This window comes from Alligator mississippiensis, chromosome 11, assembly GCF_030867095.1.
Source record: "Alligator mississippiensis isolate rAllMis1 chromosome 11, rAllMis1, whole genome shotgun sequence".
NCBI lineage: Eukaryota > Metazoa > Chordata > Crocodylia > Alligatoridae > Alligator > Alligator mississippiensis.
The window spans coordinates 763,869-776,327 of NC_081834.1; the positions used below are offsets into that span (position 1 = coordinate 763,869).

Consider the following 12,459-nt stretch of genomic DNA (forward strand, 5'->3'; position numbering starts at 1 on the left):
GGGCCGAGGCGGTCGTGCCCTGGGTTCTGAGCCGGCTTTGGGCGTCTGCCCGTGCGTGCGCCCACAGCTGCGTCGGTCCCCATCGCTTCTCCGGGGGTGGGCAGGGCTCCCCGCGGGGCTGGGACTCCCTGGAGCCGCTTGCAGGCAGGGCTGCATGGTTGCTGCAGCATCCCTGAGCACGGCAGCTGCATGCTGCATGCGTGGCGCTGCACGTGCCGCTCCACGGAGCAACTCCTGCCCGCGCGCTGCTGCAGGGCTCCCGGCTCGACCGTCCGAGCAGGGCTGAGCCGTAGCTCACACCAGCACCTCTTCTTCCACCGTCCCTGGCTCCAGGGTGACCGGAGGAGTGGGGGCTGGAGCTGCTCGCCTGCACCGTGGTCTGTGTGGAGCCACGGCCCCAAGTCCCCTGAGCTGGCAGGCCTGTCCCTGTCTCCTGGGCTCTCTTGTGCCCGGTTCTTGTGTCCGGCGAAGCCTCCAGCCACAGGCTCCAGCAGCTGGGGACGAAGCAGCTCGTCCAAGCCCGGCAGGCACAGCTGTGGGGGAAGGAGCCGCTGGCAGGGGAAGCCTCGGTGCAGCGCGTGGGGCAGGAGGGAGCCCTGCCTTGCCCAGCAGCGAGAGCCTGTTGCAGCCTCCACAGCCCCGGGCACTGGGTCACTCGGTCCACCGAGACCCATGAGTCCCCACCGGGCAGGGCCTGACGCTGGCCTCTGCGTCAGCCAGGGCAGGCTCTGGGGGGCAGGCTGGGATGTGCCCCCTCGCCCCCAAGCCTGCTGGAGGGGCTGCCTGTGGGGCCGTGCAAGGTCCGGGGGGCAGGCACGTGGGGGCCCGTGCCTGGACCCGGGGCGTAGGGCACCCAGAGCCAGTGCGGCAGTGTGGGGGGAGACCAGCTCGCCCGCCGGGGCCAGGCGAGGGACGGCGCCCAGCACCGCAGCCTGAGCGTTCAGGAAGAAGCCACGTGCTTGTTGGGGGCAGGCAGGACCCCCAGACTGGCGGGGGTGCAGGCGGGCGACGCGGGACAACCGGGGGTGCTGCTGGGGCCGGGTGGCACCGGGCTGGGGCCCTTCTACCCCCTCCCCCACGGCCCCGTGATTGCAAAACGCGCTGGAGGAATCAGAAGGAAAATGAAACGGCGCTGAGTGGAGCGGGGCGGAGGGGAAGCTGCGCACTGCCCGGGGGAGCCCAGCAGGCAGTGCGGGGTGGAGACCAAATGCCCCCACCCCGACAGCCACGCTTGGGGCAGCCGTGACCTTGGTGTGCAAGGGAAGCTGCTGTTCCCATGCAGACCCCTGCACCCCATGGCTAACGATGGAGGGCCCGGGCCGCAGAGGCAGCTGGGTTGAGCAGACCCGGGGCCCAGTGGGCTGGGGGGCGCGTGGGGGCAGGTGCCAGGGCTGGAGCTGCTGGTGCCAGGACAAAGCCTGCGGCACTGCCGGGTACAGGAGCCCGGCAGGGGCCTGGCCCCGGCACGCGCGTGGCAGCAGGGAGGCCCAGGGACAGCGAGTCTGGGCGTCCGGGGGCTTCTCCCGAGGGGGCAGCGCTGGCAGAAGGATCCAGACTCTGGACAGGAGCCGCTGGGGCATCACAGCCCTGGTCGCACGTTGCCACTGGGCACCGCCACGGTCCCCGGGCAAAGGCAGCCACGACATCCCTGCAGCTCTGCTTGGCAGCTGGGCCAGCCCATGCCCGTGCCCGTGCTGGGTCAGAGGGGCCCACGGTGCCCACCTGCCCGGCTCTAGCTCTGGCTCTAGGCACGGCCACGCTGTGACTGTGCCACCTCAACGGCCCCTGGGCTCAAGGCAGCCCTTGACCATCACCTCCCCAGCCTGGGACTATTGTTGATGAGTAGTCTTACGATGTTAAGACCTCCCCAGCCTGGGACTGGGCTGGGCTCAGGGCAGGGGGGTGCCTGCGGGGAGCGGCCAAGCCGGGGCTGCTGAGCGCTGCAGGCGGGGGCAGGAAGCAGAGGAAGTCTCGCAATGGCTGTATGGTCAGCGCAGGGTTTCCTGTTCCTCTTTCCACGCCGGGGCTCACAAGTGTCCAGGCGAGCACCCGTGCCATCCCGCCGGAGGGGAGCTCCACATCGCCAGCCCCAGCCCGGGCACCACCGCCGCGCACAGGTCAGGGGCAGGGGGTGCTGGGTCCCGTCCTGCGCTCGGCTGGCCCAGGCCTGGCATCACCAAGCTCTCCCCAGGCACGATGCTTGGAGACCTCCAGCACACGCTGGCATTGGGTGCCAGGGCATAGGGGCTCCCACAGCTCCCAGGGTGGGTTCAGCCTGCCTCGGCCACGCTCTGCCCGCCGTCCAGCCCAGCCCAGCCCAGCCCTGCCAGCTCCAAGCGCCTCTGGGAGCCCTGGCGGGAGCAGAGCCCTGGGCTGAGCACGAGGAGTCTGGCACGCTGCCGCGGTGTGGGGCTCCGGGGCCCCGAGACAAGGGGGGCGACCTGCTGCAGGGCCAGGCGGAGAGGGCCCCTCAGGCCCCTGCACCCAGGAAGGCTGCTGGTGCTCCCTGAGCCATGAGCTGCCCAGGGGTGTCGGGTCCAGGTTGCCCAGGGGCATTGGCTCCAGGCTGCTCCCCTGGGGCCCAGTGGAGCCACTTGCACCCCCCTGCTCCAACCCGGTCTGTGCCACCCCCCTTGCTGCCTCCGTCACCACTCCCGGGGCCAGGAGCTGTCCTGCTTCCCCTGAGCTGTGATGCGCCTGCAGTCGGGGAGCGTCTGCCTGCCTGCGCTGGGGTGCAGCAGAGCCAGGCGAGCAGCTCGGATAGCTGGGAGCACGGCTTGATGCCTGTGCGGCTCCAGCTTCTATTTCTGACCTCACCACTTCCTCCCAGGGCGCTGACAGCGCTGCCCCCCCTTCCACGCTGCTCTGCTGTCCCCCACCCTGACCTGTTTGAGCAGTTTTGCAAGTCAGATGCTCCGGGCTCTGCACCCCAGGTCAAGCCATCCTGCTGCAGCCCCATGGCTTGAGCAGCCCTGAGGGCTGAGTCCACCTGCCTCTGCCCTGTGCTTGGCAGGGAGCGGGGGGCAGCCTCCTTCCCCGCCCTGCTGCACATCTAGCACTGAGCTCACAGCTCCTCTGGGCACCGTCTGCACCACGCAGCACCCCGGGATGCAAAGCATAGCGACCACAGGCAAATATTGTTCCTGGAGGCCAGCGGGAGCGGGCATGGGCTGGGCATTCTGCACCCTGCGTTCATGCTTCGGTGCACGGGGCACCCAAAGCTGCCGGCCTCTCCCCCCACAGCTGTGCGCCCTTCTTGTGGGGGAGCCCTGCGGCCCCCAGGAGCCAGCGGCATGGGCTTCGGGCCGGAGCTGTGGTGCCCGCAGGGGCACAGTGCCCTGCTGCGGATGCAGGAGTCTGAGCTGCGCCTGCTGGAGCTGCTGAAGAAGTGGATGCTGCAGCGGTCCAAGGGCGACCGGGAGTATGCCACGCTGCTGCACACCATGTTCACCCAGCTGGAGAAGCAGGAGGGCGCGGGGCAGCTGCGCCCCGGGGACTACACCAGCCCGATCAGCGAGGTAGGGTCTGCCCCTGCCCATGCTGGCCCCGGCTTGGATGCCCGGGGATGCCCTGGTGCAAGGGACCACTGGAGAGCGGTGCACATCTCCCCCATGTCCCTCTGAGAGCTGTCGGGGTCAGGGATGGTGTCCACAGGCCACGGGCTTTGTGGGGTGTGCCCAGCTCCCAGGGCAGCTCCCTCCATCCCTAACCGCTGCCCCCCCGCAGTCGTGCTGGGCACTGGCGAGCCAGACAGAGGCGCTGAGCCAGATCCTGCGGCGCCATGCAGAGGCCCTGGCCATGGGACCCCTGCACAAGCTGGGCCTGCTCATCCGGGACAAGCAGCAGCTGCGCAAGTCCTACAGCGAGCAGTGGCAGCAGCTGAGCCAGGACTACTCCCGGGTACACGGCACCCACGTCCCCCTGCCCCCACGGGGCATCACGGCTCAGCCCCGGCCAGTCCGGCAAGGACCCTGCCTCTCTGAGCTGGGGCTGGGGGGCTCCCAGCCCCTGTCTGCTATCCCTCCCCTGGCCTGTGCCCCTGCCCCTTCCCCATGCCCTGGGGTCCCTGCCAGGACGAGCATCTCTGTCTCCCTAGACCACGCAGCAGGAGCTGGACAAGCTGAAGGCACAGTACCGCAGCCTGGCACGGGACAGCGCCCAGGCCAAGCGCAAGTACCAGGAGGCCAAGGGTGGGTGCAGTGCAGTGGGGTCCCGGGGCCCCAGCATGTGCGTGGGGGTCTGAGCCAGGCCAGGGGGCTGGGTGGGGCTGCCCGGCCCCCGCACTCCCCCGGGCCCCTCACCTGGCCTGTCCCTGCAGACAAGGACCGGGACAAGGCCAAGGACAAGTACGTGCGGAGCCTGTGGAAGCTGTACGCTCTGCACAACCAGTACGTGCTGGCACTGCGGGCCGCCGAGCTGCACCGGCAGCACCACTTCCAGCGCGCCCTGCCCGCCCTGCACGAGGCCCTGCACGGCCTGCACCAGGAGATGGCCCTCGTCCTGTAAGAGACCCCGGCCCCACCTGGCCCCTCGTCCCTGTGTGATCCCGGGTCTCCCCCAGCCCGGCGCGGACCCTTGTCTAAGTTCGGCATGGTGGGGCTGCATGTGCCATGCAGGGGGGCCCCGGCAGGCGTGCTGGGGGTGCCTGCCAGGCTGGGCTGACCGCCTGCCCCGCAGGAAGGAGACCCTGCAGGAGTACCACATGGTCACCAGCCTGGTGCAGGAGGAGGTAGCGGCCGTGCACCAGGAGATGGCCCACGCCATCCAGGCCATCAACCCTGCCACCGAGTATGACAGCTTCCTGCAGCGCCACAGGTATGGCCCTGCCCTCCTGCCCCTGGCAGGTCCTGCCCCGGGGAGCCCGCTGCTGGCCCGAGCAGCTGGCTCAGGGCGTGGCCTCTCCAGGTATGGGGCGGAGGTGCCACCAGAGCTGCTCTTCGACGAGAGTCTGCTGGAGGAGTCGGAGAACCTGGCGCCCGGGGAGCTGCAGCTTAACGAGCTGACGGTGGAGAGCGTGCAGCATGCGTGAGCGTGGGCAGGGCAGGCGGGGTGGTGTGGGGGTAGGCACCGGGCAGTCTGGCCAGGCCTCCGGGGCATCCTGGGGCCAGTCCCCGTGTCCCTGGGGGTGTCCCGACCCCTGCACCGTGCTGCACCCTCAGCAGGCCTGGCCGGGCCGTCTTGCAGACTGACCTCGGTGACAGAGGAGCTGGCAGCTGCCACCGAAACCACCAGAAGCAAGGAGCAGCAGGTCCGGGAGCTGGAGGCCGAGATCCGCAGTGAGGAGCAGAGGCTGGGCCACGGGGAGCGGTGAGACGGGCGGTGCCAGAGGGGCAGGGCAGGGGGCTAGGGGCAGTTCACCCCCTCCACGCGTGGCCGGCACCCGGGGGCTCGGGGGTGACGGGCACCTGTGCACAGGGTGCAGCTGCTGGGGAGGCGCCAGGCGCTGCAGGAGGCGCAGCAGCAGTTCCAGGTCTCGCTGTGCACCCAGACCAAGCTACAGGGGCAGTGGGACATGCTTCGCCGTGAGCTGGACCGCCTGGGTTCCCGCGATCCCCCGCCTGTCCTGCCCCTCCTGGACGATCGACAGTCCCTCTCTTCCATGGTGAGTCCGGCTCGACCCCGGCCCACGGGCATTGGTCCATGAGGACCCCAGGTGGGTGCCCCAGCCTCACTCTGCTCCCCGGACCTGCAGGAGCAGGAGCGCACGGGCCCCACTGCCCTGGAGACCCTGAAGAACCACATCTCGGGCATCTTCCGGCCCAAGATCTCGGTGAGTGCCCTCACCCCGGCCCCCATCCAGCTCCCCTTCCTTCTCCCTGGTGCCTCCAGGAGGGGTTTTCTCCCCGCTGCCCTCCCAGCCTTGCCCAGTCCCTTGCCCCATGTGCCTTCAGCTGCCACCACTGCTGCCACTGATCCCGGAGGTGCAGAAGCCGCTGAGCCAGCAGGCCTGGTACCACGGTGCCATCCCGCGCACAGAGGTGCAGGAGCTGCTGCTGCAGAACGGCGACTTCCTGGTGCGCGAGAGCCAGGGCAAGCAGGAGTACGTGCTGAGCGTGCGCTGGGACGGCCAGCCCCGGCACTTCATCATCCAGACCAGCGACGTGAGCACTGCGCCGGGCCGGGGAGGGGGGACCCAAGGCACAGGGTGTCCCTGGCTCTGAGCCTGCCAGGCCGGTTGTGTGTAGCACGGGGGCGGGGGGAAATCCCCCTGAGCCTGCCGGGGGCAGGTGGATCTTGGAGAGATGGAGACCCTGGTTGATCCTCCTGTTGCACTGCCCTCCCCTCCCCACCCCATATGCACCAGGCCATGTGCTTCTGTACACGTGTGCACGGGTATGCATGAGTTTGAGGCCAGGAGCATATATGTGCATGGTGTGTGAAGGCTTGCACACATGGCTTGTGTGTCGTGTGTGACATCGACGGCATGGCCTGCCTCCCTAGAACCTGTACCGGCTGGAGGGCGAGGGCTTCCCCACCATCCCGCTGCTGGTCGACCACTTCCTGCAGAACCAGCAGCCCATCACCAAGAAGAGCGGCATCGTGCTGCTCAACTCCATCCCCAAGGTGCGCGCCCCGCTGCCCCAGCAGCCAGGGGCTCCGTGGTTCAGCACCCACTTGTCCTGGGGTCTTGCTGGGAGCTAGCTGGCAGGACGGAGCGGGAGCACAGGTGGACGGATGCCGAGGGGTGGGCCTGGGAAAGGGCCTGGCACTAGGGCCAACCTGTGGCCTCCCCCCACCCTGACCTCCCTGTCCCAACTGGTGCGGCAGGGGCTGGGCGAGGCTATGAGCTTCCTGCCCTGTGATGGGCTTCTTCCCCGCAGGACAAGTGGGTGCTGAACCACGAGGACGTGCTGCTGGGCGAGCGCATCGGACGCGTGAGTGCCTGCACCAGGTTGCTGCGCAAGGGTCTCCCCGCCGGGGGCAAGGGTAGTTGGCAAGTCCCTTGCTCCAGCAGCCCAGGCTGGGGCTGGCAGGGGCCATAGACCCGTCCCCAGGGCAGGGCCCAGCCCACCGTGCTGTGGGGCAGGCAGCTGGGCAGCTGCTGGCTCTGTGCCCAGGGACGCCCCATGCATGGGCAGAATTGCTGCCTCTGCGCTCTGCGGCTGCCCAGGGGGACATGGCCCTGCACAGGTGGGGTGGCACAGCCCCCTCCGGGCCCAGACCCGGGCAGTCGGGACCACCCAGCCAGGCCTTGCGCCCATGTACCCCTTGCTCAGGGCAGACAAGGGTGCGGGGCAGCACCTGCCCCAGCAGGTGCTCAAGGGAGCAGTGAGTCGCCCCGTGCGCCCAAGTGCCCTGCCTCCAGGCTCGCAGTCTGCCCTTCTCCCCCCCCCGGGCTGCAGGCTGGCAGGGCTGTGTTGAGAGCAGGGCGGGGGGTGCGAGGCAGGAGAGCCTGGGCCAGGGTCGCAGGGCAAGTGGAGGCTGTCCCTGGTGGGGCTGGGGGCCAGCCTGGGGCCTGCGAGTGCCCACTGGCAGGTGCCCTCAGCCGCATGCTTGCAGGGGAACTTCGGGGAAGTGTACAGTGGCCGCCTGCGCGCTGACAACACGCCAGTGGCAGTGAAGTCCTGCCGGGAGACCCTCCCACCTGAGCTCAAGGCCAAGTTCCTGCAGGAAGCCAGGTCTGTCCGGCCCGGCTGCTGCACGGGGGTCTCGCAACGCCCTGCCGCGGGCTGACGCGGGCCGTGCCCCTGCCTGGGGAGGGCAGGGCCAGGGGATGCCAGGGCTGCTCACACAGCTCCCCAGGGCTGGGGTCCTCTCCTGGCGGGGCTGGATGGCTGTGGCTGGTCTGTGCAAGCCCAGCCCTTGGCCGTGGGCGCTCTGGGCCGCCTCTGCCCCTCCCGACAGCACCGTCTTGCTTCACAGGATCCTGAAGCAGTACAACCACCCGAACATCGTCCGGCTCATCGGCGTCTGCACCCAGAAGCAGCCCATCTACATCGTCATGGAGCTGGTGCAGGGTGAGTCCGGCCCTCTGCCACCTCTTACCATGCCTGGGGGAGTTGTGGGAGCCGGGCCTTGCCCCTCCGCGCCACGTTTGCCCCCCAAGCTGACCTGGCTCTGTGCTCCCCCCTCCACACTGGCCTGTATGGCTCAGCCTCTCCTGCCCCCCTGCCCAGAGGTCCAGTGCCCACAGCCCCCTCTGTGCTTGCCCCAGGTCTGTCCATGCCCACAGGCTGCCAACATGCCAGAGCTGCCCCTGGCCAGGCACTGAGGGCTGGGCTGCATTTCATAGATTTCACAGATTTCATAGATATCAGGGCTGGAAGGGTCCTTGGAAGATCATCGAGTCCAGCCCCCTGCCCCAGGGGCAGGAAGTCAGCTGGGGTCGTAGGATCCCAGCAACATAAGCTTCCAATTTACTCTTGAAGGTGTTCAATGTAGGCGCTTGAACCACCTCCGGTGGCAAGCTATTTCAGACCTTGGGGGCTTGGACAGTAAAGAAATTCTTCCTTATGTCCAGCCTGAAACGGTCTTGTAGGAGTTTAAACCTGTTCGACCTCGTCATGTCTGCCTAGGGAATGACCTGCTGGGTGGCACAGAGGTGGAAAGGGATCTTGGAGTCCTAGTGGACTCCAAGATGAACATGAGTCGGCAGTGTGACGAAGCCATCAGAAAAGCCAATGGCACTTCGTCATGCATCTGCTGATGCACGATAAATAGATCCAAAGAGGTGATACTTCCCCTCTATAGGGCGCTGGTCAGACCGCAGTTGGAGTACTGCGTGCAATTCTGGGCACCACACTTCAAGAGAGATGCGTTTAACCTGGAGAGGGTCCAGAGAAGGGCCACTCGTATGGTTAAGGGCCTGCAAACCAAGCCCTACGAGGAGAGACTGGGGCACCTGGACCTCTTCAGCCTCCGCAAGAGAAGGTTGAGAGGCGACCTTGTGGCTGCCTATAAGTTCATCACGGGGGCACAGAAGGGAATTGGTGAGGATTTATTCACCAAGGCGCCCCCGGGGGTTACAAGAAATAATGGCCACAAGCTAGCAGAGAGCAGATTTAGATTGGACATTAGGAAAAACTTCTTCACAGTTCGAGTGGCCAAGGTCTGGAACGGGCTCCCAAGGGAGGTGGTGCTCTCCCCTACCCTGGGGGTCTTCAAGAGGAGGTTAGATAGGCATCTAGCTGGGGTCATCTAAACCCAGCACTCTTTCCTGCTTATGCAGGGGGTCGGACTCAATGATCTATTGAGGTCCCTTCCGACCCTAACATCTATGAATCTATGAGTCATCCCTTGGGGCGCTCTGGTGAACAGACGTTCCCCCAGATACTGGTGGTCACCCCTGATAAACTTATAGGTGGCTGCCAGATCACCCCTGAGCCTGCGCTTTTCCAGTCTAAAGAGCCCCATGGCTCTCAGCCTGTCGTCGTAAGATCTGTTCTCCTGACCTCCGATCATGCACATGGCTCTCCTCTGCACTCTCTCAAGTTTCTCCTCATCCTTTTTGAATGGTGGAGCCCAAAACTGGACGCAGTACTCCAGCTGCGGCCTCACCAAGGCCGAGTCCAGAGGGAGGATGACTTCCTGGGATTTACTTGAGAAGCATCTGTGGATGCAAGCCAGCATTTTGCTTGCTTTACTAGCCACAGCATCACATCAAAGGCTCATGCTCATCCTGTGGTCAGTCCTGACCCCCAAGTCCCTTTCATCCGTAGTACTAGCCAGCGTAACATTGCCGAGCCTATCAGCATGCTGCGGGTTTTTCCTCCCAAGGTGGAGAACCTTGCATTTTTCAGTGTTAAACACCATCAGGTTCTCGTCCGCCCATTTGCTGAGCCTGTCCAGGTCAGCCTGGATCACCTCCTGTCTTCAGGTGTGGATGCTTTGCCCCAAAGTTTGGTGTCATCGGTGAGCTTGGCCAGCCCGCTTCTGACTCCAGTGTCCACATCATTAATGAAGATGTTGAACAATATGGGTCCAAGGACAGAGCCTTGGGGGGCCCCGCTGGTCACAGGACACCATGCCTGGTCACAGGGCACAGGCCATGCTGCAGGGCAGAGGGTGCATGCAGCTCACATGGCTGCATTGAGCTCAGTGCAGCCACAAAACCACATGTGGCTGGGGGGGGCCTGGGCCTGGGTGTGGGCCTGGGCCTGGGCTGGGCTGGGAGGCCTCAGCCAGGCACTGGGAGGCCCAGGTTCTGGGCTGCCGCAGCACCCGGGCTTGCCAGGCTCTGCCCGCATGGAGCATGCGCTGCAGCCACCCCGTGACCACAGCATAGCAAACCCACGAGGGCTCAGTGCTACCCTCCGTCCCAGGGGGCGACTTCCTGACTTTCCTGCGCAGCGACGACAGCACCCAGCTGAGGGTCAAGGACCTGCTCAAGATGACGGAAACCGCGGCTGCCGGCATGGCATACCTGGAGAGCAAGCACTGCATCCACCGGTGCGTGGGCCAGGCCCTGGCACCCTCCACTGCCCCCAGCAGCAGTCCCACACACAGCCCTAGTGCGGTATGGGGTAGGGGTGCCCAGGTGCTGTGCAGCCCCTGGCCAAGATGCTGTCCCCCCAGCCAAGCCAGCTGTGCAGCTAGTAACAGCACTCAGGGCTGCAGCATCCCAGCCTGTGCCCTCCCTGCTGGGGCCTCTGAGCACGGGGCAGCCACTCCTCCCCACCCCGTCACTGCCATGCGTGGGGTGGGAGGACACTGCCGTCCCCTGGGACAGGGGCAGGATCTGGGGGTGAGTGCAGGAGTCATGACGCCTCCCTTGGATGGGGTACTGAGACTGGGCTCCCTGCAGGGACCTGGCGGCTCGCAACTGCCTGGTGGCGGAGAAGAACACGCTGAAGATCAGTGACTTTGGGATGTCGCGGGAGGAGGAGGACGGGATCTACGCCTCCACCGGCGGCATGAAGCAGATCCCTGTGAAATGGACTGCGCCGGAGGCACTCAGCTATGGTATGAGTGTGCAGCGGACCCCTGCCCAGTGCTGAGATCCCCAGCTCAGGGCATGCAGGCCAGCCGAGGCTGCAGAGGGAACCGGGCTCTCCGGGGCCACAGAGCATGACTGCAGCAGAGTCGGGTATAAGAGCCAGAAATCCTGGCTGCTGGTCAGGCCAGATGGGCAGCAGGACTGAGTGCCATCCTGCCGTGCTGCCACTGGGGCCGGGCTGTGTCCCCTGCAAGGGACACTGGGGCCTGGGTGCAGGGATGCACCTGCCCTGGCAGGCACGCGTGGGCTGCTGCAGGCCCAGCTCACCTGGGTTCCCCGTGGGGAGTGCAGCCCACGGTGGACGTGGTGGCTGCAGAGCCAGCCGTGCCGGCCCTGCCTGACACGGTGGCTTGCTCCCAGGCCGGTACTCCTCGGAGAGCGATGTCTGGAGTTTTGGTGTCCTGCTGTGGGAGGCCTTCAGCCTGGGCGCCGTGCCCTACGCCCACATGAGCAACCAGCAGACCCGGGAGGCCGTCGAGCAGGGTAAGCACGTGGGGCTGAGCACTGGGGCTGGAGGACCCATCCCAGGGGCCTGCTCCGAGGCTGCCCCAGCCCAGGAGACGTGGGGCTGGGCATGGGGAGCTGTGGGACTGCCGCGGCCACAGCCTGGGGGTTTCCGTGGCCGCACCCCGACCGACTCTGCCCCTCTGCAGGCGTCCGGCTGGAGCCCCCCGAGCAGTGCCCGGACGAGGTGTACCGCGTGATGCAGTGCTGCTGGGAGTACGACTCGCGGCAGCGGCCCAGCTTCAGCACCATTCACCAGGAGCTCATCGCCATCCGCCGGAAGCTCCGGTGACGGCTGGGGCTCCCGCAGGGGCCAGGTGTCTGCCCCGCACCCGCCCAGCAGGTGCCACGCGGGAGCCATGGACAGTGCCCGAGGAGGTCGGGCTGTGGTCGTTGCTCCCAGCCCCTGGTTCATACAAATCCCCTCGGGCCTGGCACCAGCCAAGGCCGTGGCCACTGTGTTTTGGACGCCGATTCCCCGTGCTGTGGCCTCTTCTGGTGGGACTCAGCTGACAGATCCCTGCTGGCCCGGCTCGCTGGCTGCTCCTGCCCCTGCTCTCCTGGCTGCTGGGCCCGGGCCAAGCCCTCCTGATGCTTTCTCCTTGGAGCCAGCTTCTTTCCAATAAAACCCAGCCCCTTTCTGCACCTGCTGCTCCCTTGGCTGGGCCCTGACTGCGGCTACTCCCCAGCTGCCCCCGCCAGGCCAGGGGGACTGCTGGGACAGTAAGAATCGCCCATCAGCTCCTTCCTTTGGGAGCCGGGACCTGCGCCAGCGCTGGGGTGTGCGGGGCCGGCCCTGGCCCTGCGTAGCCCAGCAGGTGAGGGCTGGCGTCGGCTGTCTGTGCTGCCCAGAGCAGGGGGTGCTGCATGGGAGGGGGGCCTGCCTGCGCACCCCCCGGGCCAGGCTGCCCCAGCCCCTCGCACCAGCCAGGCCCGGCCTTCACAGCAGAAACGCACTTGGAGCGAGGAGCAGAATGTGGCCCCTGCTCCCCCGGCCCCTCGCTCCCCCCGTGCCCCTG

At 66.8% G+C, this 12,459-nt stretch overlaps 1 protein-coding gene across 1 annotated transcript; it reads left to right on the forward strand.

The window, feature by feature from the left end:
• Positions 1 to 1,982: 1,982 nt before the first annotated feature.
• Positions 1,983 to 12,330, forward strand: FES (FES proto-oncogene, tyrosine kinase). Its single transcript, XM_059714455.1, has 19 exons — positions 1,983 to 2,117; positions 3,244 to 3,518; positions 3,727 to 3,900; positions 4,097 to 4,190; positions 4,319 to 4,502; positions 4,678 to 4,815; positions 4,906 to 5,025; positions 5,185 to 5,307; positions 5,416 to 5,602; positions 5,693 to 5,770; positions 5,892 to 6,101; positions 6,442 to 6,564; positions 6,822 to 6,875; positions 7,501 to 7,619; positions 7,864 to 7,958; positions 10,263 to 10,389; positions 10,745 to 10,902; positions 11,297 to 11,419; positions 11,590 to 12,330. The coding sequence occupies exons 1-19, from the start codon at positions 1,985 to 1,987 to the stop codon at positions 11,730 to 11,732; spliced, it is 2,658 nt and encodes an 885-aa protein (XP_059570438.1). The 5' UTR covers positions 1,983 to 1,984; the 3' UTR covers positions 11,733 to 12,330.
• Positions 12,331 to 12,459: the final 129 nt, after the last annotated feature.

Bases quoted from the DNA above. Each gene is read 5' to 3' on its own strand.
- FES (XM_059714455.1), top strand. From the start codon at position 1,985: ATGGTCAGCGCAGGGTTTCCTGTTCCTCTTTCCACGCCGGGGCTCACA. The intron at 4,191-4,318 runs GTGGGTGCAGTG...CTGTCCCTGCAG, and splicing joins CAAGTACCAGGAGGCCAAGG to ACAAGGACCGGGACAAGGCC. The intron at 5,308-5,415 runs GTGAGACGGGCG...ACCTGTGCACAG, and splicing joins AGGCTGGGCCACGGGGAGCG to GGTGCAGCTGCTGGGGAGGC.